The sequence below is a fragment of the Cheilinus undulatus genome, linkage group 11 (genome assembly GCF_018320785.1).
Source record: "Cheilinus undulatus linkage group 11, ASM1832078v1, whole genome shotgun sequence".
Taxonomy (NCBI): domain Eukaryota; kingdom Metazoa; phylum Chordata; class Actinopteri; order Labriformes; family Labridae; genus Cheilinus; species Cheilinus undulatus.
The window spans coordinates 34,328,420-34,356,219 of NC_054875.1; the positions used below are offsets into that span (position 1 = coordinate 34,328,420).

General features: G+C 38.0%; 1 protein-coding gene across 1 annotated transcript; it reads left to right on the forward strand.

The window, feature by feature from the left end:
- On the forward strand, positions 1-27,787 carry col9a3 (collagen, type IX, alpha 3). The gene is made up of 32 exons (XM_041799753.1): positions 1-217; positions 1,075-1,143; positions 2,180-2,215; positions 3,829-3,900; positions 4,065-4,118; positions 9,414-9,449; positions 9,919-9,942; positions 10,085-10,138; positions 11,526-11,579; positions 12,809-12,850; positions 12,956-13,012; positions 13,099-13,152; positions 13,288-13,341; positions 13,463-13,516; positions 13,606-13,659; positions 13,784-13,837; positions 13,924-13,977; positions 14,060-14,113; positions 14,213-14,266; positions 16,379-16,423; positions 16,513-16,566; positions 16,710-16,763; positions 17,475-17,528; positions 17,611-17,682; positions 21,862-21,897; positions 22,421-22,465; positions 24,401-24,433; positions 25,035-25,181; positions 25,275-25,329; positions 25,420-25,602; positions 26,251-26,328; positions 26,614-27,787. The coding sequence occupies exons 1-32, from the start codon at positions 152-154 to the stop codon at positions 26,796-26,798; spliced, it is 2,037 nt and encodes a 678-aa protein (XP_041655687.1). The 5' UTR covers positions 1-151; the 3' UTR covers positions 26,799-27,787.
- Positions 27,788-27,800: the final 13 nt, after the last annotated feature.

The window sequence follows — 27,800 nt, forward strand, 5'->3', positions numbered from 1 at the left end:
TCTGGGACCAAGGAGGGGATCATTCAGGAGCTGCGCGCCGTCAGGTGAAGGAAGGCTCCGTTGCGGACGCTGGGGGGACTGAGAGAGGACAGGGAACTAGGGGTTTGAACTTTTCCGCTGTAACTCGGGTTTGTGAGGGCGACAGGGAGCCATGGCGGTGTTCTCTGCTCTTTGGGTGCTCTTGCTGTGCCAGCTTTTGACATCCTCCTTAGCTCAGGTAAGAGTTATCAGGCGCTTCATCCATCCTTTCATTCAGCCGCCTGTATTTGGTCGCAATGGGTTTTAGCCAGTAGCATCTGTAGCCTTAACTTAGAACAATAAATGAATCTGTCCTGCAGGTTCACCTTCTTATAAGTCTACCCACTGTGTCTTTGGTGTTTATTCCAGCTTCTATGGGCCTCACCTGCACTCCCTTTACCTTAAAACCTGATGCTTTCTTTCCATGTTTTCTCCTCATAAACTAAGTTTAGGTGTTATTTGTCCGTCTTCCTCTGTAGGCCTTTTCTTAGTGCTGTACATCAGCCTGATTGTGTGCAGGTGTCTGTGATTTTCACACTCGTTGCTGAGGTTGGGGTTATGTTTTCTCTGAACCTGAGGAATGTGAAGATTGGAGATCAGTGCCACAGTGCACAATGCCACCTCTGTTCACCCAGGCTCCCTGAATGAGCTAAAACCAGGAGCTTAGAGCCCTCTTTTAAATAAGTTTATTGAGTTTACATGAACTGTGAACTGCTGCTTTATTTTTGTTTTCCATCTAAATCTACTTTAGCCTTCCTCTTTTTGTGAGACGGAGAATAAATGCCTTTTTTAATAAAAAATGACCAACAATGGGGAAGCTATGCCAAGTTCTCTCTTAAAATTGATGATATAGATTAGTTAATATTTCTAGGGAAGAACTGTGTTGAGTTTTAAACTTTTTTAGGCCAAACTTGAAGCCCAAAAAATGTTTGTACTTTACCTGGACCATGTAGCAATTCTTAAATGCATGCATTGCTTCTTGTGTTAAAGGTATGTATGGATGTATTTTTAAGTTCTTTGAAATATAATCCTAATTTAATCAATTTTATTCTGCAGAGACCAGGCCCCAGAGGATCCCCTGGGCCACCAGGACCCCCAGGGCCTCCAGGAAAGGATGGCACTGATGTAAGTTGTCTAGAGTCCACCACTGTTTTTACATCTTTCTGAATGTGCCCTTTAAAATTTACCCAATTTATATGGAACCAGCTCCAGTAAGGTTCATATGAATGATGATGAATGTTAAGCTCTAAATTTTGAAGTGTCATGTGATTATCCCAGAAATTAGAATATTTTGAACCAGGCTTGTTGATTTCACTTCACTCTGAATTCCCCCTCAGTTTCCTTTGGTAGAAAGTGTTTTCTTTGAGTATAAATGTGGCTGAAATGTGTCAAAATGTTAGTTTTTATTGCATTGACTCCTCCCAAAGCCCCTCCTACGAGTATGAAATCATAATAATGTATGTCAAGTAGGCAGGGTTTAAGAAATGGTCAGTACAATTTTTTATAACACTCTACAGAGCTTAGATGCCTTTATATAATCCCTTTTTGTATTGTGAAAGGCTGCATTTTCTCTGCAGTTGTTAAATTCAGGCTGTATGAAACAAGTCTACTTGAGATGTGATGTGAATTTGTTTGTACAGGAAAAATTGGATTATGGGTAATCTATGAAAAAAGATAATCTCTTCATAAACTTTTTGTGAAGCTCCCCTCCTAATCCAAAATAGTGACTATCCAGGAAATCTCAGTAGTTATTTTTTTAGTTGTGGATATTTTTGTGACTCAGGCACACAGAGGGTCCATTCATACATTCCCCAACCCTGTGAGACCATCTAGAGTTTCTCTTCACACCTCCTCCCTGCATCTCCAGCCCCCCTCCTCAAACCAAACTGAAGCTGGGATCATGTGAGCAGTCGGCATCGGGTCACTTTAGCCGTGTTTGTTCTTCCAGCGCTCACTGCAGGAGCTAAACATCAAATCCTGTGTAGCTAGGCAGATCAAATAATCACTGCCTGAGTAGCTTTAACAGTTCTGTTAATAGTCTCTCACTGAGTTATAGATGGACTCTCCCACTATAATTAAACACGCTGTTCATTGTAAGTATTAGGGGCTGTTTGGATGAAAATTTTAATTAAAATACATCTGTTGTCTCTCTTTTTATCAGGGCAAACCTGGACCAGCTGGACTTTCAGGAAAAGCTGTAAGTATTACTACAGGAGTTGACACATAGATTTTTTTACAGTGACCAAGTCTGAAGTTTAACTGTGTAAAAACAAAGCTGATAATATGTATTTGTGTTATTACTGTTTTGATTAAACCCCCTGAATACCCTTATCATTACACTTGACTGCAACTTGTCGGAGGCCATAAAAACACGAAAAGAACAGAGCTGTTGTCCTCTGTACACATCAAGGCATCATTCAAAGCAAAAGGTTAAAGTTATCTCTTTCAGGAAAGTGTCTACTGTAATTCAAACAAAAATAAAAAATGTAGATGAGAAAGAAAACAAATCAGAGTACCTGTCACCCTCACAAAAAGGTCAGATGAATCTCAGCCAAAATTTCAACAAAGATACCCCCTTTTCTGAGCCATCACATGCTATGTTATACTATGCTACAATACAATATGCTTCAAGAGGATATGACACTGTACAATAGATTGGGATATAATATTACACAAAACCATGTGAGAAATAAGAGAGGCTGTACTTGTTATATGGTAATGCATGATAGATTAAAATTGAATATAAGGAAATGTGGCTAAAGTTAGCAGCTAGCCCGGCCAGCCCTCGTTCTTCTCTGTAGATTAATATCATGCTCAATGTGGTTATTCATCACTTCGGTAGAGTTGTTCTCCATGAGTGTAACCCTCAACAGTCTGCGTAAAATTTTATTTCCATCCATCCTTTTCTGTTATCTGGGGCTGGGTCACAGTGGCAGCAGGCTAAGGATGCCATATTCCAGCTCTTCCTGGGGAATTCCAAGGCGTTCCCAGGCCAGATGAGATATATATCCCCTCTAGCTAGTCTGTCCTGAGGTCTCCACCCAATTGGACGCACCTGGAAGACCTCCACAAGGAGGTGTCCAAGAGGCATCCCAATCAGATGCCCAAGCCACCTTAACTGGCTCCTTTTGACGCGAAGGAGCATTGCCTCTACTTTTAGCTCCCTGCAGATGTCCGAGCTCTTCACCTTATCTGTAAGGCTGAGCCCAGACACCCTCCTGAGGAATCTCCATCTCATTCTTTTGGTCATTACCCAGAGTTCATGACCATAGGTGAGGGCTGGAACTAAGATCGACTGGTTAATTGAGAGATTGTATTCTGGTTCAGCTCCATTTTCTTATTAAAAAATACTGCCATACTGCACAGTTCCTACAACATGCTAACCATTAACTTATCATGTTTACACCCAGCAAAAAGGGAAGCTCTGGCAGGAAGATACAGTGGCTACTAGTGGTGGGAGGCTTCATTACCCATTTAAAAGAACATTTGACCAGGATTTTAAGCCTGGGTTTATAAAAACGATAGATGCATAGTTTAACCGACTCAACAATCTTGCACCAGCTAATTTGACATCCAGATTTAACCCTTTAGCCGGTTTACTGTGTGCATTCCTAGATACTACATTAAAGGTACAATGAAATACAAGAGGAATGCAAGACATAATATGATACGATCATTAGGAGATGTTAAGACTCAATATGATATATGATACCAGAGGATAGCATTTTGTAAATTTGTCTTTGATTCCAATGCTGCACGTATTTAGCTGCTTTCAAAGCAGATCACTGATTTTTAAATGCCTCTTTGTAGGGTCCCAAAGGGAAAGCAGGAATACCAGGGGCACCAGGAAAACCAGGCCTGCCGGGACTACCAGGAGTGGATGTAAGTGTCCAATTAACACACACACAGAAAACTCTGAGCTAACATCAACACAGCACGTTTTTCTTTGCGGATAAATGTGAGGAATGAATGCTCAAACAGTAGAGCAGTAGTGCAACAGAGCATGAGAAAGTAAAGTGTTCCTGACTGATGTACTTTCTCTTCAGGGTTTGACCGGTCCTGATGGTCCATCTGGGAAGGATGGACCCCCAGGGGAAGCAGTAAGTGTGTCTCAGTCTTGTGATCTTCTTCAGATGCTGAGGTCACGGATGTAGTTGAACTCAGCTTAATTTTCTGACCTTTTCTTCTTCACACTTCCCCTCATTAATCAGCCAGTTAATACCAGATATTAGTGAAGCTTTAAGATATGCATGTATGCAAAAGCCCTGCATTTTTATTGGCTGCTGTTGAGGAAGATCTTGAGGAGGGTCTATTGGGGACAAGGCCCATGTTTCCTCTGTTGGCCTCGATTTGTCAAGGCGGCTCAGCCTCTTAGGGGGGAAATATTTTTAATGAGGGATCAGAATCGGATTTAATTCTGCTTCTTCCCTAATCCGGCCCGGAATGTGCGCCGTTCCCACCGATCTGTGAGACTGTAGGGGGATGATGATCTGTTGCTCTTATGAGACATAAACAGGTATAATCCTCAGAGAAAAACAAGAGAGAGAGCATCAAACTACATGTGCACTGCTATATCTTTTGATTAAACAGAAAGACTGTTACTTTTCATATTAGATGTAAGATACAAAAGAATCTGGATTAAAGGGCCTTCACTGTTAGGCTACAAATTCACTGTCAAGACGGATAAACCTCCCTCATGGCTATTCAGCTAATTAGCCAATCTAATGAGGAAGCTTGCATCAACCAGTGTCCCTAATTACACAGATTACTACACTGTCATGGCTGCTTCATGATGCTGAACAGTAAGGATTAAACTAGAAGAGACTGAGCGTTAGCTAACTACATCAGCTCACTTACTGTAACAATACAAATCTAGCTCCAATTTTAGCACATTCAGTTTACTTTTCAATCGAGGATTTACTTGTGGCTACATCCCATTTGTTTTTGATTCTTTTCACCAGTGTGCCCTGCTGTCTGGTTTACAGACTCAGGAATGCACTATATAAGTAACATCAGTGTGTCGAGCCTGTTTATTTGGAGTCTTTTCCCTCTCAGACAACACAAATACAGCTGTGGCAAAGGTAAACAAAGACTTACAGAAGGAGGAGAAGTGGGACCACAGGAAACCACATGTAGATCATTTTTATATGGAGGTACTTTGTAGTCCTTTTGTTTTATTGAGAATTACAATTTAAAAATGTGAACAAACTAAAGGCATAAATGGCACAAATATCCCAGAACAAAAGTAGTAGTTACCTTTCCACCTTGGCTAATCATGAAGAGTTGATTAATAGCTTTTAGGAATTTACAGTTAACCTAACAACAGATGCTAACAAAGCTAGTTTTATGGAGGTTTTTTTTCCATCTAAACAACTATATAATGGCTGTTTTAAGTGATGCAAAAACAGCCAGGATCACATTTGATTTTTTCAGTAATGTTTCTATTTATCAGATTCCTTTTTTCTTTTGTTTGATGTTTTAATATTTTTTCTAAAAATAACCAGTCACCAATTACCATCAGTGAGGCTTGAGTAAAAACTGGCAAAGCCTTCCAAATAATAGAATAGAAGACAGTTACCCCCTGAAAAACAGGTCATTTAAACTAACAAAGAAAACAAGCAGATCAAAACTTGATTTATTATTCATATTCAACTGCTTTCCACCAAGTGGTCTTGTTCAGTTTGGTTTAGTATTACCTTACTGGGCTAAAACCTTATGAATCAGTGTTATTGATCACCCTTTACATCTGTCAGTTGGTTTAACAAATTTGAAGCAATGCTGACTATGACCATTCAGTGTTAAATTATTTGAAAAATACAGGCATTTTTCCTTTCCCCCAAAAAAGGTGATTTTGGAGATAGGAGGTTTTTGCCCATCACCAGTGATATAAAGTTATTTCCACTGTCAAAAGTTTAAAAAGGTGCCAAAATAACTGATCTATACCACCCTACTTTTTTGGCACCTATATGTTTCAGTACCAAGCTTCCAAAGCTTGATTTCTCCTTGTGATAAACAGCCACAAGCTAAGGAGAAAGAACAAAAAGTGCTGGATGTCCCCCTTATTTTTTTATGATGTTGTTTTTTTTCCTTAATTGTATTTATTGACAGGCTACACTGTGTTATGCTGCTATGATGCCACGCTATTACATGGCTAATGTTTTTAAAGCTATTAGCTCACACACCCTGTGGCAGCTCGAGCAAGATCAGGGTTTACCATATCAGACTACGCTGAACCAAAACGGGCTGCTTGGTAGAAATGCACCATTAGATTCAGAAAAGATATGATACGACACAATACTTCACCACACCATAATACACCATAGCATGTGACATGATGGAACATACCATGGCATGAAACAATACAATATGAAAGAACAAAAAACTCAGGCTAGACCACACTATACAACACTATACCATACGGTGCAATATGACATGCCACTATACAACACTTTACCATATAATTCAAAACAGTATGATGTGACATGATAGGGTACAATTTGATACAGCATGACACAACACAATAAAAAACACAAAACACAATACTGTATGATACGATACAGCATGCTAATATTTGATAAGATACAATAGAATATGATACGATTCAAAACATGACATAACACCATAAGATACAACATAACCCAATACAATAAGACACAATAGTCAACTTGATATGTCTTAATACAGCACTGTACAATACAACATAACACAATGCTGTATAATAATAATACAATATGTTACAGTTAAGTTTGAGACCTTACAACACAGTCTGATACAATACAGTACAATACGATATGATATGCTCAGTGTTAATTTTGTCGACTAAAACTATGTCTAAAAATGTTAATTTACAGCTTTTTTTTTCCATGAGAAAGACTAGACTAAGACTTGCCAAAAATAGATCTTTGATGACTTAGACTGACAAAAACTAAGTTAAGTTTTTGTTAAGACGACTAAAACTAGATTAAAGTGGAATTTATTTTTGGTCTGACACTGAAAACCCATGATATTTCTCTACTGTGGGCAAGTCTGTCAAAATGCATTGCATGTGTAGATATTCTGCCTCTCAGCTGTTGAAAGCAGGGACCCCAGGTTTAGCAGAGTGCATAGAACACACTACTGTGATTTGGTACCAGATTTAGGCAAAAGAATAAAGACTTGGAGTAAAAGTAAAGACTAAAATGTGAGGAATTTTTTTATGAATGCAAACTGCAGTAAAATGTTTTTGAGTTTTTGTTGACTAAAACTAGACCAAAACTATAAAGAATGGAAATAACTAAAATGTGACTAAAACTAAAAGGCTTTCATCGAAAGACTAAGATTGAGACTAAATTTGAAAACAGCTGTCAAAATTTAAACTGGTTATGACACCACACAACATAACATAATATTATATGATAACATGTTTTATGTTGAGATTGGGTACAATAGGATAGAATACTTAACAACACAGTACTAGTACAGTACAGTAGTAATATGAAACAATACTATACAATACAGTACCACAAAACATAATACTACAAAGTATGGTATGGTACGTTACAGTCCAATACCATACAAAAGAGGTTCTCAAACTCGTGATAGTTGCCATCATATTTTCTCAGTTTAGCTGGTTTGGGCCTAGCGTCACTTGATAAGTGGACGCGCTTAAATATTTATCCACTGTTGCTTGCTGGACCTGAGCAAAATGACTGATGCATGATGAGTGATTAGATTTACAGTGCTTAACAAATTTATTAGACCACCACCCAAAGTAAGGTTTATGCCACAACTGCCCTAAATTAACAGCATTAGTAATTACTAAAATCATTTTTTATGTTTCTGCAATGGTTAATACATCAATATGTAGCAGCTCTTTAACCCAAATGATATTTTTAATGCTAAAGTATAATTATTATTGTTATCCATGAATTTTCAAATTTACTGATTTATAAAAAAACTGAAAAAAATTGTAAAGCACATTATTATTTCTTGATTAATATGTCAAATTATAGTTATTTACTTGCATTCCTGAACAGAAAAATTAGTTTTAGTGGTTGAATGTTATGCTTGATTCATTTCTGACTTCTCAGAGAAGCCCAGTGAGCCGGCTCAAATTTGGGTATAAAAAGGTGAATTCAGTTTGAAATTCCTCATTCTTGTTCAAAATGGTAAAACGTGGAGAGCTCACTAAAAATGAAAGAGTCTGCATTAAAGCACTTCATGATGCTGGATGGTCTCTGAGACAAATATGACAGGTGGTCTAATAAATTTGTTAAGCACTGTACGTGATATGTCACAATGATATCTGAGTTTTTATTTGCCCGAAGCTGACTGATGGGGAAGTCATTGGTCTAGTATGGTCGTTTGATGGTGCTGTGGTCCCTCTATGTATTTATTTGCTTTCTAATGACATGGTATTACTTTGCAAGTACGTTGTACGTAGCAATTTGGTACAATAGGATATGATTCTTAAGAACACAATAGCATATGACATAAAGCCCTAATGTCCTATTGAAAATAAATAAAGGTTTGAAGAAAGTGATACTGTACAATACAGTACCACATAACATAATACTACCAAAAATAATAGGTTAGGGTTCAGTTCGATACCATAAATGACAATCTGATCTGATCTGATTTGTTTAATACGATACGATACGATATGATACAGTACAATATGATACCATACGATACTTGTGATAACATAGGACAACACATCATAATACGATATGGCACAATCCGTGCATTGTGATTGGGTACAACAGGATATAATACTTTACAACATAATTATAAACGATAAGAAGCAATACTATACAAAACAGTACCACCTTACATGATACTACACAATATGATATGTTATAGTGCAGTTTGATGCTACACAAGACAATCTCAAGTGATACAATACGATACAGTACAACAGAACACAACATTATACAATGACACGTACGGTAGGTTGCGATTTGGTAGGATAGGATATGATACTTTACAACACAATACCATACCATAAGACATTGGTTCCCAACATGGGCTCCTGGGGGCCACATAACATGATACTATACGATATGATATCATATGTTACGGTACAATTCAATAAGATAGGTTACAACAAGGCACAATTTGGTACTATCCAACACTATACTATGTGATATGGTATTACATTGCACATTTTAGTTGCTTTTAAAGTACAAATCAATAAACTAAAACAAGCAACAGTCCACATGTCAACAGGAAAGCTTCTCTGTAAAGTCAGCTTTGTGCACTGACTGTATCTCAGTTCTGCACATGCCTTCATGTTTTCCTCAATAAGAAGTACTAATACAAGATAACTTAAAGGATGGCTGAATATGAAGAATGCTTTTGCTTCATTGATTATCTCTGAGAAACTGATTGTAGCATTTTTGTCCTGCTCTCTACAGGGAGAGGCCGGACCTCCTGGGCCTGCTGGACCTCCTGTAAGTACCCCCACATACTTTTAACAACACTGCCGTCATAACTCCAGTCCTCTGATGTTTAATCACCTCATTCTGACCACATTCTTATAAAATACCCATATATGCAAGTTTGCCCCAACACAGATGGCTAAATTCTCCTTTTCATGCTCAAAGATTTGTTTTTTCTTATTTGGAGTTGGAGCTATAACAGCTCTAATCAGACTTAGATAGCCTTCAGTTGATTTAAAGATAATGACGACCCCTGGAAGCTACAGTATCGCATATTGTCTTAGAAATAATCAGATTATAGTTTGTTCTGAACCGACCGGGCTGCTGGAGTGCATATCTACCTTACAGCAACAACCTGGGACAAACTTTCAAAGTGGATTTAATGCAGTGATGCATCGAAGGCTGGATATTGATGCTCGGAGTAAATCTAATCATCCCCTCGGTGTTTGTGACTTAATTTGTCTTCCTGTGTCTTCCGTAGGGCAGAGGGAGACCAGGAGCAGCAGTGAGTACACAGCACTGTCTTTATGCAGCATGCTAATAAGCACAAAGATGGAGATTGTGATGTTTTTTATTACTTTTTACACATTATTCATCCTTAGACAGCACGTATGTTGTCTTCTGTTCTTAACGGTGTTTGTTTCTAGGGACTACCTGGAACCAACGGGCTGCCAGGCGGAGTCGGACCTCAGGGTCCAGCGGTGAGTATCTGTTTGATCTCTGCAATTACCCTTCCTGTCGTCCTCAATGAGCAATAAGATCCTTTGATTCAGATAGTCAAATGATTATCGTTATCTGTGCTATTTTAGTCGATGCTCGTCTCAATGCCCAGTCGGCCGCAGTTATCTAAACAGATCCAGTTTGTGTAACAGCAGCATAATTCAAACAGAAGAAGAAAAAATACAAATAAAGGGAAATCCAGCAGCACTTTGTCATAAATTAACAGTACAGCACTGCCTTTAATTCCTATAAGAGGTTGATGAAACAGGAGGGACACTAGAGAGAAGGAAGACTGCAGTATGTAGACTGGCCTGCTTCTACTGCAACAATTCATTTTCATTATTCATGAACACTTTTTTGCATTTTCACTTTGAATTTCACTGTAAGGTCAACTGAAGCATTAAAAATCCTTTTGGCTGGTATTAGGATTTTATCAGGCTTATTAAGGGTTATCATGCCTCATTAAGATTCAGCAAAGAAGGACAAATTAGTAGCATTGACCATTTATTTTGTCACAGCCGTTGGTAGTTTGTTAACAACTCACATTTGTTCTGAGGTGAACAAAAATGCTGTTCTTGGAATAATATTTGGGTTTTATGTGATTTTTTGGGCAAACAAGTCCAACTAGATAGTTATAAATTCCTAGAAGCGCTTTCACAAGGTCAGAGAAGATATCCAAAATCTTTAAATTATGCACATAATTGTTCCTTTAAAAAAATAAGCAACTGAGTGTCTCTTTCCTGACTTTAAATATTGGCTGTTTTTGAGCTTGTCTGCTGGGGGTTGTAAGTTTTATCTTTGCTGGATCAAGATTAGCTTCAAAAATAGTTTCTAAATCATAAAATCTTACAGCTACATCCTCATCATAAATTCAGATAAAATCATTACCAAAGAGGCTCAAAATTCAGAGGATTCTTTACAACTTGAACACTCTGCAGCAGCGCAGGGAAAACGCCAAGGCAGATGACAGATTTTAAGGTGGTGTAGGGACTTGGAGGTACAACTTTTCCTTCAGGTGATTGTTATTCTTTTCTTTAATCCTTTATTTAGTTGGGAGAACCCACTGAGACTAAGGTTTCTTTTCCAGGGTGCCCTGCAGTAATACAATAAAAGACAGAAAAGAAAAGTACAGATAGAAAAATCAAGTACAGTCATAAACATGCTCTCATTACTTGCAAACTCATGCCCAGAGTTAATAAGTCAAATCTTAGAGGGGTTGAAATCACTTTTTTTATGTAGTTCAGACACAAGCTCTTTAAAAACACTCTCACCAGAGAGGGCAGATTTTGAGTTTCAAATAGGCTGGTTTTCAACTTTTATAAAGAAGATGGTGGAGATGTTTTTAGTTTTTGTCATTTTGTTTTTCAGGGTGCTGAGGGCCTTGCAGGACTTCCAGGACCTCCTGGCCCTGATGGACCACCAGTGAGTGACTTTTTAGTTAATAACTGCTGATACCATATTGTTGTGTGATTGTTTATCTTCTCTAGCATGAGAATCAATAAAACTAGTTAATTTGAGGAGATATGGTACTTAAGTTGAGCTTTGCTGTGAGTCTGATGTGATTTCTGTTTTGTTTGGGTTTGTTGTTTTTTTTATATGTTGTCTCATTTATGGTTGTCCAGATTTTCTATGCCTTGACACTTTTTCAGTCCTGCTCATTAAAAAACAGAAGTCTCTGTCATCTTAATGATCAATGCTATCAAAAATGACCAAAACTTGCTTAGGAGCAGAATGAATACCCGACAGTTTGCAGTAACTGAATGCAATTTTTGACAACTGGAAATCACCCAATATTGATCTAGGAGTTCTGTTTTGTTGTCTTAATATTAAAACAGGTGTCAGCATTGTTGGATTTCTGCTAGTGTCATATCAAAAATAAAAATTCCAGTATTGTGACAGCCTTAGTCTGAATGTTTTATGATTTTTATTTTAACACACTGTCATGTGCTTAAGTTTTAATCATGTGGGCCGCTAAGGACTCATCAGGCGCCATCAGGCGACACGAGTGTTGCTTGGCATCCAAGGTCAAGCTCAATGGCATCATGTTTGTCTGGGCCTTTTCACCCCTGGTGATAGGCCCAGAGACCATTGGCTGTTTTTGGGCCCTTGGGACATCCACAGCATGAGCAGGGGCTTGTGGCAACACTACAACCTGCCCAAACAGTACCCCAGGCTACTGGTTCTCAATTGGTGGGTCGTGAAGCCATTTTAAGTGGGTCGTCTATGTGTGCCTGGAAAAATATTAGGCAAAAAAGTCTTTGATGTATTTTATTTTGAAGGACATGTCTCAGTCCCTTTGTTTCTTTAAATCTTTTGTTCCATCTCTAATCCAAACTGCACCATTTTTCATTTTAAATATTTAGTTATGATTGCAAAATGTAAGAACTTTGGGTCGTGTTTGCTGTTGAGGAGATGGTGGTGGGTTGCCCTAGGTTGTGCCTACTTGCCACATCCACCCCTTACCCCGCTCTAAAGGTGTGGAGGTGTCTTATGCCCCAGGGACTATGCAAAAACATGCAGAGCACCACATGGGTTGTTAATTGAGATTGTATGTCTTTGTTTATATTGAGAAATGACAATAAAAGTAATAATAATTTAAGAAAAGAGTCTGACTGCACTCTATGTTGCTATTTTTTTTTTTCCTGTGTCAGGGTCTTCCTGGTACTCTTCATGACCTCAGTGGTGACCTTCTGGTGAGTTTCATGCACCTGTCAGAGCAACATTAAAATGAAGCTGCTTCCTCTTTAAAAAGTGGTCGTAAAGTAGAGTTCTCAGTGTTTGGTGTTTGTTCTTTGCAGTGTCCTGCAATCTGCCCCCCTGGTCCCCCAGGTCCTCCTGGAATGCCGGGATTCAAGGTAAACAAAGATGTTTAGGCTTTATATGCTGCTTGATATGGCAATTTGAACACATACAACTCATCGTAGTAACTTTGCTTGTGTAGGGTCACACTGGTCATAAAGGAGACAAGGGAGAGGTTGGAAAAGATGGAGAGAAGGTATGGTTATTTTATGTCCTTTTCAGTTGTGAAATTTTCCTTTTAATGAACTTTCATGTGCAATAAGTTATTGTAGTTTAAGCAGGTACAGTCTGCCTATGTGTGGGATTCCTCATTGTCCTGTTGTGTTTCTAGGGTGATGCTGGTCCACCTGGCCCTCCAGGTATTCCTGGGACTGTGGGTCTGCAAGTGAGTTTTCCTCTGCATTTTCACTTTTAACCCACACAGAATTTTCGAAGAGTTGTTGATCATTCTGAACGTTTTTCTATGTTATAATGAGACTTGACGAGGCTCTAATGTCGTGTTACAGGGCCCACGCGGTCTCAGAGGCTTACAAGGCCCAATGGGAGCCGTAGGAGACAGAGTAAGCATCATAAAGAACAAACTTTATTCTTCAGCTTTTTCTCATTCAACAGCATTTCTTTGCTCACAGTTAGTTTGTTTTGTCTCTAGGGTCTTCCTGGTTTCAGAGGTAAACCTGGCATCGCTGGCATCATCGGAAAGACAGTGAGTCTCTCTTTGTTTGTATCACTTGAAATCATAAAACCAGTGTTTTGTTGCATTTCACTGCCAGAATAAACGGCTGGTCCCATCAATGAATAGCTGTGTGTGTTTTATCTGATGTCTCCAGGGTGACGCTGGAGAAAAGGGACCACAAGGATTCAAAGGACCCAAAGGAGAAATAGTGAGTGAAAAACTTTGATTTGTGACTTAGAGCTTTTTAAGCACATATAAGGTGTATAAATATCACCCTAATGTGTTTTAAAACAGGGTAAAATCGGTCCTAAAGGAGGTCCCGGGGGAGCAGGACCCAAAGGAGAGCCTGTAAGTAAAAATGTGAAAAACGATCTGCGTTTAACACATCACATATTACAACCTCAAGGATCACATCTGATGTTTTCTCCAGGGTATTCCTGGCAGAGACGGCAAAGATGGAACACCAGGATTAGACGGTGAGAAGGTAAGCTGCACCTTTTCTTTCTGCACGCTCTGGGCTAAGATGGCTTGCTTGTCTGCTGCCTGAGTAAAACTGGTGTCACAACCTTGTCTGTGCCTACAGGGTGATGCTGGGCGCCATGGAGTAGTGGGAGAGAAAGGACCAAATGGCCTTCCTGTAAGTATTTTACAAAGGCTCTGATGTTCTCTGTCTGAATCATTCTAAATGAATAATTCAAACCTTGATTCATTTTTATAGTTGGCAGTTTTATTGCTAGATTCACCCTCAGCATTGTTCTGATTAATAAGTGGCGTTTTAAACATCTGGGTAAAGAATACTGTTGAAATTTTCCACATTAAAAGTCCTAAACTTGCTCTGATCATACTGGATATGTAGTTTCAACTTAAAGCTCCTGTGAGGAGTTTTCTAGTGAGTTTTAAAACCGACTGAAATCGACACTGATGTCTTTATTTTTGAGCTACAAAGCTAAAAAGAGCATCATTGATGAGACAGATTGACACAATATTGTTATTTTTAATGCCTCAAACTGCTGTTGTACAGGGCAGGTGTCAGATAAAGTGATTAACTGCAGTTTCTTAAAGCAATTTTCATGGCAAAAGTTTTAGTGAGTGATGTTTCAGACTTTAAAATCAATCACACTGCCCAAAAAACCCAAATCTGTGCAAGTGTATTTATCAAATGTCAAGCCCAAAATATCTTATTATGCCTGACAAGTCCAGATAAAAATCTTATGTCAAGGCAGAAATTGCCAATAAAAAAAACACCATTGCTTGTATTAAGTAAAGTATTTACTAATAAGGCTAATGCATTTAAATTGATGCATCTGCTGAAAATAAATATTGAAACTGATTTGCTCATGTAGTTTCAAGGCACTCAGTAGGCATTGGTTTATGCAGAGCATGCAGGTCATACATACAGCTGCAATCAGCTGACTGCCAGCTGATTTAATTCCTGTTTTCCAGCTCTGGCAGCCAATCCCAGATCATTCTTTCAACAAAGTGATCCATATAAATATGACTTCCTTTTGCTTAGCTTGGTTTTAGGGTTCTGCTCTGTAGCAATGTGCTACCTGTAAAGTCAGAGCATGCTGCTTGGCTTACTCAGGGAGCATCTTCTCTTCAGAGCCTTTAACACCAAGCAGAACTGTTTATAGTAGGGATCCACCAATTATCAACCTGGCCAGTTATTAATTCTGACATTTGGCATTAGGCCGATTATCGTATCGGCACTTTATTATACCCATAATCGCCAGTCAAGAAGTTTTTCTACTTTGTCTCCACTGCAAGATGTGTCTTCTCCTTTGGCTTCATTTTAACTTTCTAAAGTCTCACCAAATGTCCTGCATTGGCTAGATCCCACACAAGAACCTCCCAGTGGACTCTTAAGCCTGGGTGCCATTGACACATATGGAATCACTTCCTGTTTTCCTGTTGCTACTGTGTTGCTCTGTGCCATTTCTTATGCTGATTGAGACAGGGCCAAATTTAACATTTTCCTTCAGTTTTGATTGTGCAATTTTAATTTTGCCACATTAAGTACAATTTTTATATCATAATAATGCATATCTGTTCCAAATGTCAGTTATCAGTCTCATTAATTATGAAGCCCCAAAATAACAATATCGGTCTGCCTCTACTGTATATCCATTTTGCCAAAAAATGGTTAAATCTATGACGAGAGCGATCCTGACTGAGCTTATCTCGAGGACTAACTGTGAGGGATATCTTGACTGGGAAGTGGACAGAAACCCTTGCTAGCTTAGAATTAATTTTTGAAGACAACAGTGGGTGGACAGTGGAGCCAAAAATGAAAGCCCCTCATGAGCGCTTTTAAATAAAAAACCTGCCACTCTTGTAAAATGTTAAGTTACTGACTCATGCTTTCAAAAGGCAAACTTCCTTTGAATCCAAATTAAGCAAAAGGACAGTGTGAAGGAAAAAAGTGGACCACTTCCTCTATTTAAAAAAAATACAATTTCGCATTCCTTTCTTGGTAAAAGTCCTTATCGCATGTGCTAACAGCTGCCCACTTGGCAATTTATTACAATAGGTTCTGCTTTACAGGGTCACTTTAGAGAGCACAGGTATCTTATCTGACTTGCTTGGCACCAATGGCGTCAATATAAAAAGATCAAATATGACTGAATGCTTAAAAAATAAAAACTGAGACTACGTCATCCATAACTGTAAAATGAAGCCCAGTACGTCTCCTACAGGGGGCATGAAAAAGTCTCTCAGATAGGTCATTTTGATGCGTTTTCTCTTTCAGGGTCTGCAAGGAAAGGCTGGTGCAAAGGGCTCCAAAGGAGAAGTCGTGAGTAATACAGAAGAACATAATGATGCCTCCACCTTAAGTCTCTCATAAGAGGCATTGAAGATAACTTTTATCTTCTTTTATACCAGGGGGATCCTGGAAAAACTGGGGAGACGGGACCTTCTGGAGAGCCAGGTATTCCTGTATGTATCTGATAGGCTCTTTAAAGGGGGGGGTTACGGGGTCACAGCCTCTCTGACAACCTCGCATAGAAGTTTAAACACTCTAGCGCCTTAACTCTAAACTTTCCTGACTTGACCACACCATATGTGATCTACTCTTTCAGGGTGACATTGGTATCCCAGGAGAGAGGGGGATAGCAGGACCCCGAGGAGTGGCTGTGAGTTCATGCTTTTAACAAATACTATGTATACATGAATCTTTTGTCAAATATTTGCACTGCTTGTATAGAAAGAAAGACTCAAAAGCATCTATTACTGAACATTTAAGATGTGACATGTTGGACTTTTTACTAAATTCATTCAATTTAAACTCAAATCTGACACCTTAAAGTATATATTTAATGACTAGTGTGGATATTTGAATGCACAGTGAGGCTGAAAACAAATTGAATACTTGTAAAGCACTGATACCAAAAGCCATAATGCATAGCAGCATCCAGGATTAATTTACTCATGCTGGAATAAATAAATAAGAGCAGAAAAACAAACTGCTCCTTGAAGTTAATGATATTTTCTGCAGAACTACAAAGACTATTCTTGCAGATACGGTAGTGGCTTGTTAGGGTGGAGTTGGCCAGTAATGAAAGACCACTGATAAGAGCAGGTATTCATAAACAGAAGAGCCTTTGTTTTTTACATGAGACCCTGTGGCGAGGAGAAAACATATCAGCCAGTACAGGAATTAATGTACCTCTCTCGCACACTGCACTGCATAATAAATCATACCTCGTGCAACCTTATTACCAGTTGTTTTTTAGTTCCTCTATGAGACTTTAACAAGAAAAACAACCTTTTTTCAAGAGTAAACATAGTTTGTTTTCATTGAATGCTCTTCTGTGTAAGATCACCTGTCTGTCTGTGTCTAACAGGGGGGAATTGGACCAGCAGGAAACCCCGGGCCTCAGGGAGTCAAAGGCTTCCAGGTCAGATTTATGACATCAATGATAATAGCCATCTCATTATTTTTATTACCACACTCACACACTACATCAATATTCACTGCAGGGGGTTAAAGGAGCCTTGGGCGATCCAGGTCTTCCAGGTCCAACAGGAATCCGTGGAGACTTTGGTGAAAGGGTGAGTCTGACGTGTGTGATAATATTAAACATATCCCAGAGATACATGATGTCATACTGGGCTGCTGTTATGAAAATAGGCTCAGCTGATTGTGATCAGCTAATCTACTTGTTTTCTTGTATGCTATCTCAGGCTATAAATCATCAGCAAAAACTAATCCCTTGGTAGAAGCCTGTTTTGGCTCAAATCAACATGTTTAGCTCACTTTTTTAATAAATAAAGAGACAATAGTGAGAAAACATTTGTGTGTAAAATCTCATTGTGATTATAAAAAGCCTAACTGCTGCAGGAAGTTCCATGTTTCTACATCAGTCTCTGCCTTCTACATTACCAGCTTTGTGGTTCTCAAAAGGTGTGGCGAGGTATGCTGAGGAAAGTTTTGGTGTGCCTTGGGATTTTGTACGACTGACATCATTACTGCAACTATACATAACTAAAGTTTCTGTAACATGTTTTAAAGAGGCCATTTAGATGTATTGTGCCTTGAGATTCTGGCTTGATCTTAGGTGTGCCCTTGGCAGAAAGGTTGAAATTAGGGCTGCAGTGATTGATTCTTTTTGTAGTCGAGTACTCTAATCAGAAATATTGCATTTTTTTAATCAGTCACATTTTTTCAAGAGAAGTAGTACTAGACAAAAAAGAAAAGAAGATTGGTCCCTTAAATGAACTACTTCTACATTAAAAATTGGTATTTACAGGTTGCCTAAAGAAAATATATTTTACAAAGTGCAATGAAGTTCTGATGACAATTTATATTTCTTAAAGTTACAAGGAAAGGAAGTTAAATAATTAAATTAGATTATGCCATATTTGGGGTTTTAGGGATCCTCTCCCAGGAAATGTTTGGTGCTAACACTTTATTTCTTTCATTGTAGTTTATATTTGTTTTCCAATTTGCCATTAAAGTAAAGGGACATATAATCATATTAACATCCTCTACTTTATGCATGAATGTAATATTTCACATTCTAGCAAGAATGAAGTTCCATCATTCACACAGCGGTCTGATGATGTCTGAAGCTGAACCTTTAGATTACAGGAATATGGTCAATTTTTTAAAGGGTGTCCACTTTTAATTTTTGCACATTTTTGGTTGTGAGTTCATCCACCATAAAAATATGACCTTTAAGACCATCCACTGACATGGAGGACATATTTTTAGGGATAACGCTGATTCTATGACCTGTTGAATCCTGACTGTATGATGATGAACTTTAACCTATTTAGTCTCTCAGTCACTGTCTGTGCCAGTAAGGTTTCTTTTTAATTGGTGTCAATTCATTATCAATATAGGTCTTATCAAATCATTTGGGATGCTAAAACATTTTGAAAAATTTTAATTTAATGTATAACGTGTGCACGCAGAAGAGAGAGAGGTGCAGGCATAGTGCCATATCTGCCTCGAAGCCACAGCCAGTGGATGTGTAAAAACGCAGGACACATGCCTGTCAACATCAATGCATCAACTTCTCTTCCCTCGTGACTTTCATGCCTCACATCATGCATGTTACATTATAGTAACAGCGAAAACAAGTGCATTGTGCCAAACAAATAGCCATCCATGCAAAACACAGCACACCATGCAACACACAGCACGATGTCCAAGCTTACAGCATGGGTGTATATGGATACATGACTGATTTAAGCGAAGCCTCGAGGCCGATTATTTGCCTCGAGAAACTTTTTTTAATCCAATCACTTGGATAATTCAAGGAATCCTTTGCAGCCCTAGTTGTAATCCAGCAAATCGCTGGCATCAGGCCAAAGCCTTGTATCTCCATTTTTTTTTTTTCCAATTTTTCCTCATAAATCAATGCTATTGGATAGCCTTTACTCCTGTCAGCGGGTTTTAGCCAATTTCTAAGCAATAAAAAGTGTCAAAAAGATGCTGACTATGACCACGCAGTGTGAAATTAATTGAAGAATACGGTGTTTTTTTCATCCCTCGGTGGTGATTTTGGAGCTATGAGGTTTTGGACACTTGTCACAATATGTTTCACAATAGGGAATCCATGATAGTATTTTATCTGGATTTTTTTTTTAAATATTTTCTAAATTTGGTGATGACATGATATTGACGTCACTGTACTAATAAAATGTACTCCTTTTTTAAAATTTATTTATTTATTTATTTTTACAATTTTCTGACAATTTAAATACAAAAAATCCCCCCTTTACTGATTTAATATGAAAATATATGCAATAATTTTTCATTTTGAGGTTGTATAGTTAAAAATAAATCACTGCTTTTCTTTATATGAAAGTGACACCAGTTTTATCTCAAAAAGGATTTTTTTTATATTTTTACATTTTTATTGTCAATTGAAAAGGAATGTGGCCTCTCCTTGTTTTAAAAGGGGGCACTCCAATGCATATTTTTGTCAGATTGTTTTTCACATTTTTGATTATTTTAATTTCATTTACCTTATTTTATTTCATTTTTGTTATTTTCTTACAAGTAAAATACAAATAAATCCTCCCTGTACTCATTTTTATATGAAAACATAAGCAATGCTATTAATTATAAGGATGTGTAGTTACTAATAAATAAGCCTGAGGATAAAAAGGATACAACAGAGTATTGTTATATTTGCTTGCGGATATTGTAGCATTTTTACGTCCGCCTTGTATTGATTTTTTCATATTAATTGCTAATCTGAACTGAAGTCTATGATAATGGAAAAATTAATTCTGTAGCTTTTTCTGTCCACTTGATGAATCTGTGGTGCCCTTTATTCACTGAGGTTGGCAGAGGTGACAGTCACAGTGCAGGAGGAAGTTAACACAACAAACATGAAAGCAACAGAGAAGGATATTAAGAATGCAAGCAGGGCACAAACGAGATAGACGTGACACATGGGGTCTGCAAGGAGCGCTACATCAAAATAACATACTGTGGAAATATGACAAACATGCAGGCAAGGCTAATGCTAAAACAGCTAAATAGTTGAAAGAAAGGTATAAATGGATAGCAATATTTTGCAATATATGGTATTGCAGTACTGGCAATAATGTTTAAAATTGTATCGTAGGGCCACTAGTGATTCCTACCCTTACTGATAAAACACTGCATATTTTTCTTTATAAAAAAGTGACACTGGTATTATCTCAAAAAGGGCATTTTTGGGTTTTGAGCATTTCTATTATCAATAAAAAAGGAATGTGACCTCTTCTTGTTTTAAAAGGGAGTACTGCAATCTATATTTTTGTCAGATTGATTTCAATTTTCACATTTTTAATGATTATTTTTTATCAGGAAGATCAAAGATCCAGATTTATCATATGAAAAAGTTTTTAAAAATTAACTATAAACATCTGGGAAAGAGAATGTCACACTTACTCATCACGTTTTTTATTTTTTAGTAGTCCAGTATAAACGTCAGTCTATCAAAACATAGTCAGAGCAAGTCTGGTCTCCTCCTGAAGAAATGTACCAGACCTATTTTGACCAAAGTCCCCTGAATTCCTTTGTCTGCTTTCTTTACTCCCATAAGTAATATTTTCCTCAGATATTTGTCAGCTGTAGACTGAATATACTATATTTTCACAAATATTTTAACATCATGACTCTGAAAAAATATTCCTTTAAATCTTTAATGTTGTTTATATTACTGCAAAGTATGAATGCGTTTAGGTCAAACATAAGTTAGAAACTACAGATTTTTGACCTAAAATGGATATGCACTTGTCACAAAATGTTAACACATCATTTTTAAAAACCCATTAAACAGGGGAATATATAAACTGACTGTTTCAATTGCCATACTGTTTGTAAAATACACCAAATATAAGTTAATGCCTCTGAATTATTTTTAAAAACTTAACGCTGTCTTGGACTTACTTGAATGTATTTCCCTGCACACAAGCTCAGACTCTGCAGAGACACTTAAGTATCCTGCCAGCTTAATGTGAGGTGACTGTATCTCAGGTTGTCCCAGCTCATCTTAGAGGTAAAACCTTCAAGTGAAAGCAGGAGAGGTCTCAAACACAAACAGGCCTCCTGTTCAGAATCTGAGCACTGATGAGAACAAAGCCGCTCTGTATGCCGCTCCATGTTCCCCTCAACCAGCCCACCTCACTTCCCTTCATCCTCCCCCAGTCCGTCTACCACAGACGGCCCTCAACTAAATGTATCTACATGGCTCCCATTTATTCTCTCTCTCTTTTTTCAACATTTAGGGTCCAGTTGGAGCTTCTGGAGCTAAAGGAGACATGGTAAATATTTCTTTTGAAATGTACATATGGCATAAAATAAGAGCTCTTCTTCTTTTTCTAGAAAATGTCAGATTAAACTAAACATATTAAGAGGAACAGACTTAAGCTTACTGGGGCTGGTAGATAACTGTAAAACTACAGTTAATACAAAAAGGCTTTTATTGACTTTTGTCTATGAAAAGACCCTGCACTAATTTGGGGCAGGCGTCAATATGAAACAGGCCTGTAGCTCTTTTTTACACAAAGATTGTGCAAAGTGAAAAAGAAAAAGCCAGAAACACCATACAACAGAAATAATATTTAGCCATTAGAAATTTAGATATTGATTTTGAAATTTAAGAGCAAATCACTTGTTTGATCGTGTTTTTCGACAGCCGGTCTATGCCACAGGAATAGATCTGTCTAAACATGAGGAACCCCTGGGCTAGTAAAAGAAACTAGGCCTTAAATTCCGAGGCCCTTTTATATAAAGTTTTATGGTAAAGTAAAGAATTATCAAACAGATGTTTTGTTGTTTCTCTAGGGTGTAGCAGGAAGTGATGGTTTACCAGGAGAGAACGGAGAACCTGTAAGTATTCCCTTAATTTACTCACTACCATACCAATAATAAATAACGTGGATTTAAATGACCCTAGAGACTTGTTGCTTTTTTTGTCGTTTCTTTAAAATCACTAATTCAGAACTGTGTGACAGCCAACTAAATCAAGAGGAGAATACACTCCACAGTTAAAGCCTAGCATTGGTGGCCTGCTAGCTTTGCATAGATTTGAAGTGTGTTTGTTTGTTTACAATGAGCATCATAGTCTCAACTTTTTTTTTTTTTTTTTTACATTTTAGAGCACAAAGTATAAAAATTGCTCATTTAGCTGAGCTTTTGACAGTTGCTTAGTTAAGTTGTACATTATAAAAATTAGAAAAATACAAAAAAATTAAAGTGAAACATTGTGAAGAAGAGGTTAAAAGCCTGTAAAGTTTATAAAGTTGTTTTCTCTCTGATAAGAATTGATCAAGCAACAGTGTAGCTTAAATGAAAAAACAATAGCATAGCCAAAATCAATTAGATCCAACAAGTGCCACAGGTTTCTGTTACATTAGTGACCTAATATATGCAAGGCAGGTCTTGGTTTATATTTACATATTCACTAAACAACAAGGTGTTTAATCCACAAAAAAAACAAGGGTACAGCTTAATACAAACCTCAGGTAGATCATGTGCGTAAGAAATAAGAGAGGAGCATGGATGGAACCCTGAGTAACCCCATACTGTAGCTTGGCTCTATGAAGTTCAGCGTTAGTTCATGCAGGACACAAAAGTCATTTGACCAGCTGATGATACAAATTATCATCCCTCAGCTCTCACAGCCAATCAAAGCTCTTTCTCTCAACACAGGGGTCCCTTTAAGTATGATGTCCTTATCCCTAATCTCCGCTTCATTAATGCCGATGAACCACGCTGCTGTTGCTGTTGGTGGCAAAGCTTAACCTCCTCCACCCAAGCCTCCTCTTTTATAGCATAAAGCTTGTTGCACCCTTAGATTCAGATTTGTGCCACTATAGATATAAGAAAACAAAGCAAACAGAAATAGGGCTGTAGTTAGTGAACCTGCAAGGATTACCTGATTTGAACAGTCCTGTGAATTCAGCTACTAGTTCCCTCTGTGCATCACCTGTTCTGAGGGCTGGAGATAAAGCTTGGATGAGGGGTTCAACAATAGAGGAAGCAACCTTCTTAACAAAGTATTTCAGACGTATACTGTCCAAAAGGTGTTTTTTTTCTTTTTTAAACTATCAGATAATTGAGATAGAACAGATATAGAGGCATTCTTCTCACTCAGTAATTCATTAATGTGGTTTCATGGTTTGTATTTTATAACAGGATTGTTCAAACTTTTTTTGTAAAATTGGTGTTATCTTATAAAGAATAATAATAAATCATTCAGTGACAATATTTTTGATAGTAGATCTTTGTGGATTTGAAGTGATCAAGGACTTTTATGACATGTATTTTGTGTTATTTAGAACAAGTGGAAAGCGTTAGTCAAATCTGGATGTAATTATATTCAAAGATGTGAAATGGATTAATTTAGCATCCTGCTTATTGGGCCCCTCCTCACATGAAAACTCCCTGAGGTCATAAATAAGTCTTCATTTAGTGTCTCCTAGTCATATAATACATTTTTTTTTAACAAATTAATGTGAGTTATTAATAAAATGTGTATAGTGTAGCAACCTGTTGACTGTTTTTAACATGATTTTAATCATTTTTAATTAGGTTGCCTAAGTTTATACTGATATAATTCAGTATGTTTCTGCATTCAAAAAGAAAATACAAACTTTAAAAAAAGAAAAAGGTAGGATGTCACGTCTCACCATATGCCTGTTCTCAGTGGGTTAAGATTGTTATATTGGCTAAAATGCATTTAACTTCTCTCTATGTTAAAATAATTAAACTATTTATTTGAGTATTATCTGTTTGATATAATATGTGTCTTTTTTTTTTCAGGGTCCCTTCGGCCCAGTTGGACAAAAAGGAGAGGTGAGCTGTCTTCAGATGGTGATTTATGCCTCGACATGAACCAGTTTTGTTCACACAGTAGACATCTGCCTATTATTACTAAACAGCATTAGATCAGATGTGTGTGGGAGATATTTGCAGCACAACTTCATTTCAAACTCTCACTCACTAAATGCTGAAGTCTGGTGCGTAGCTCTGAGCCATCGCCCACTTGTCAGACTCATTGCACATGATTTCTGCTTCACATTCCAGGTTTAATAGGATTAATTAGAGATTGGTACTGCTGCTGCAGCTTTATTGGCCTGTTCGCTGCTATCGCCACGAGGGAGAGAGACGAGTCACATTAAGCTGCCACACAATTTATGCTATCAGAGACAGAGTAGTGATGAGCCTCACTCTCTTGGTCTCATTTACTGTTTGCTTTGCTCATTGGAGTAATTATCAGGCACCAAGAAGCATTATGAATCCACCCCCACATTGTCTCAGCAGACACAGTTTGATCTTTGGTTGTTGCTTAGTCAACGATCAAATCACAGGCTTTCAGTCTGGAAGAAACTTATTTTTTTCTTTATTATTTAGGAATGTAATCATGTACTTTATGTATTGTTTTTGTTGATAATAGTCAGGGAAGCGAGGTGAACTGGGTCCAAAGGGTGTGACCGGTCCACAAGGGGAGCTCGGGGCCAGAGGGCCCCCAGGAAAACAAGGACCAATGGGCTTCCAGGGGGAGCAGGGTCTTCCTGGAATTGCAGGAAAGACAGGCGTACCGGTGAGTGTCATCCTGACTTAAAGGTGTATGTGATGAAGTGAAGCCTCCATGTCTTGAGCCTAGATGTAAATATCTGTTTCACTTGTTTTTAAGGGTAAACTAGCAAGCGAGCAGCACATCAGAGAGCTCTGTGGATCAATGATCGATGGTGAGGAAACTTTCATTTTGTTTGTAATTGACTGAAAGGTGCAGTGAAGGTAAAATAGGAAATAACCTGCTGGCGTTTTCCATCTTGCAGATCAGATCGCACAGCTGGCAGCCAACCTTCGAAGACCCCTGGCCCCAGGAATGGTGGGTCGCCCTGGCCCTGCTGGAGCAGCAGGAAAGCCAGGAGTTGCTGGTTCTATTGGGCATCCAGGTGCCCGTGGACCTCCAGGGTACAGAGGGCTGCCCGGAGAGCTTGGAGACCCAGGTCCCAGAGGTATGACGAAGAATCTGTGGAGATCTAAAACTCTGATGTACCATAACTACATTTATCAGATTAAATGATCACGGTTAGAGATGATCTGGTAATAATTGCCTTTTTTGGCATTAAGGAGATCTTCTACCAATTTAGGAATATGAAAAACAGCCAGCCTAGACACTGACCTTATTCCAACTTAAATTCTTATTATTATGGTGCAAAACTGGCTTCATGTATTTTCATGGCAGCCATTTTCCATTAAAGTGTGGCAAAAAGCAATGACTAATAATTAGCAAGCAGGTAAATGTTGGTCCTATTGTTTTCATACAGTTTGCAAAGTGTACTTGTACTTTATGCTCTAAAGTAAGAATATGTGGAGTTTTAAACTATTAGTAAATCTTATTTCAGTAGTAGCAGTTTAGGCTTTATTTTTTGGCTCTTTTACATCTTAATAGTAGATTCCTATATCAATTTGTCAGGTGAATGTAGCTTAAAATAAGATTAAAGCGCATTTCCCCTCCCCCACAAAATAGACCAATATACTTGCTTAGATTTGAGTTTTTGCTTAATTTGCAAATACTTAAGTTATGATGCAATAAACACCACACAAGTAATTGTGTTTGGTTTCTTTTCCTAACAAAGTAAAACTGTCTGTTTTCACATCAGGTGATGTTGGAGAGCAAGGTGATAAGGGATCACTTGGCAAAGCCATTGATGGGCCACAAGGAGATCAAGGATATCAGGGTATGTTACCTTTAAATTTCTCTGATAACAGCTTGAGCTGCTGGGATGCAGATCATTGCTGACTAACTATTTCAGAGTTGTGAAAATGTTCTGTGTGAGTAAAGTCTAAATTGGATTCATTCTTACACTTGGCACTAACTATCACAACAGATGTCCAGTCTGCCCCATTAAAACCGTTCAGCATGAGCTTATTACACAACTTTACATATTTTATAATCTTGAAATTAGTTTGTTAGAATCACAGCAGAGCTGTGTCTCATTCCCTCCGTTCTGTTTTGTCCCCAGGTCTTCCAGGTGTACCTGGAATAGTCAAAGATGGCCGAGATGGATCTCCTGGAGATCCAGGTGAGCCTGGAGAGCAGGGCAGGGTAGGTAGGACTGGACACCAGGGACCTCCTGGAATCTGTGACACATCAGCCTGCCAGGGAGCAGCAGCCGCTGGAAAATCCTCCAACCCCAAAAACAATTAAACGTAACATCCTGCCACCTGTCACCATCCACCCTGGAGAGGAAGGCTGATGCGTGAGGGAGGGAAGGAGTGAAAGAAACAAAGTGATCACAACAATGTCCTCTTTATTTAAATACATGTGTCCCTGGATGAGGGAAGTAACAACAAGGAGTGGGATATTCTGAGAGGATAAGAGGAACATCAGAGGATCGACAGGAAAAAAAAAACAGAGCAACTGAGAGACAAAAACAAAAAGATGACATCCAGAAAAAAAGTGGACAGAGGCAAGAAAAGTTCAAGAGAAGAACCACATTGCTCCAAATCTACAATATAACAAACAAGACTTGACTTACAAACAACTGAAGATGAATGATGAGTCCTTTGTGTATAAAAACTTTGTACATGTTGTTTCCATGCCCCCTTTTACCTTTGCTAGCAACCATGTGGCAGATGACACGAAGAACATCAGTGACGGTCTCTGAATGAATGTGCATGTATCATGGCCCTGTTAATGTAAACCCAAGGTGTTACCTCAAAATACGAGCTTACAGTGTAAAATATGAGACAAAAGCAGAGGGAACAAGCCTCTGTCAGGACCTGTTTGTACTGTCCAAGGAATAAAAACACAAACACCCAGGTGCTGAGAATTTGTGTAGATTAATGAAAACTTTTGATAGTCTTTTTTTACAGCTTGTTTTTGTTTTTTTAATAACATGTGAAGATGATTCTCTAGATTTGAGAATCAGAAACAAAGTAAAACTTGTGGATGCATAAATCAGTCATTGTAAAACCTAAGGAGCAAAGTAATAAATTTCAGTGTTTTTTTAAAAATCTGCAATGACCACATCCACTTTGTACTACCGGTGCTGTAACTATTAAATATACATGACATTAAATACTATTTATTATTTGTGGGTGACTGTTGTATGTACAGTAAGATGCTACAGCGACATGTTGTAAGAAAGAACAAATAAAGCCACTTTTCAGTAAAAAAAAAAAAAACATTACTCTTCTCTACATATCC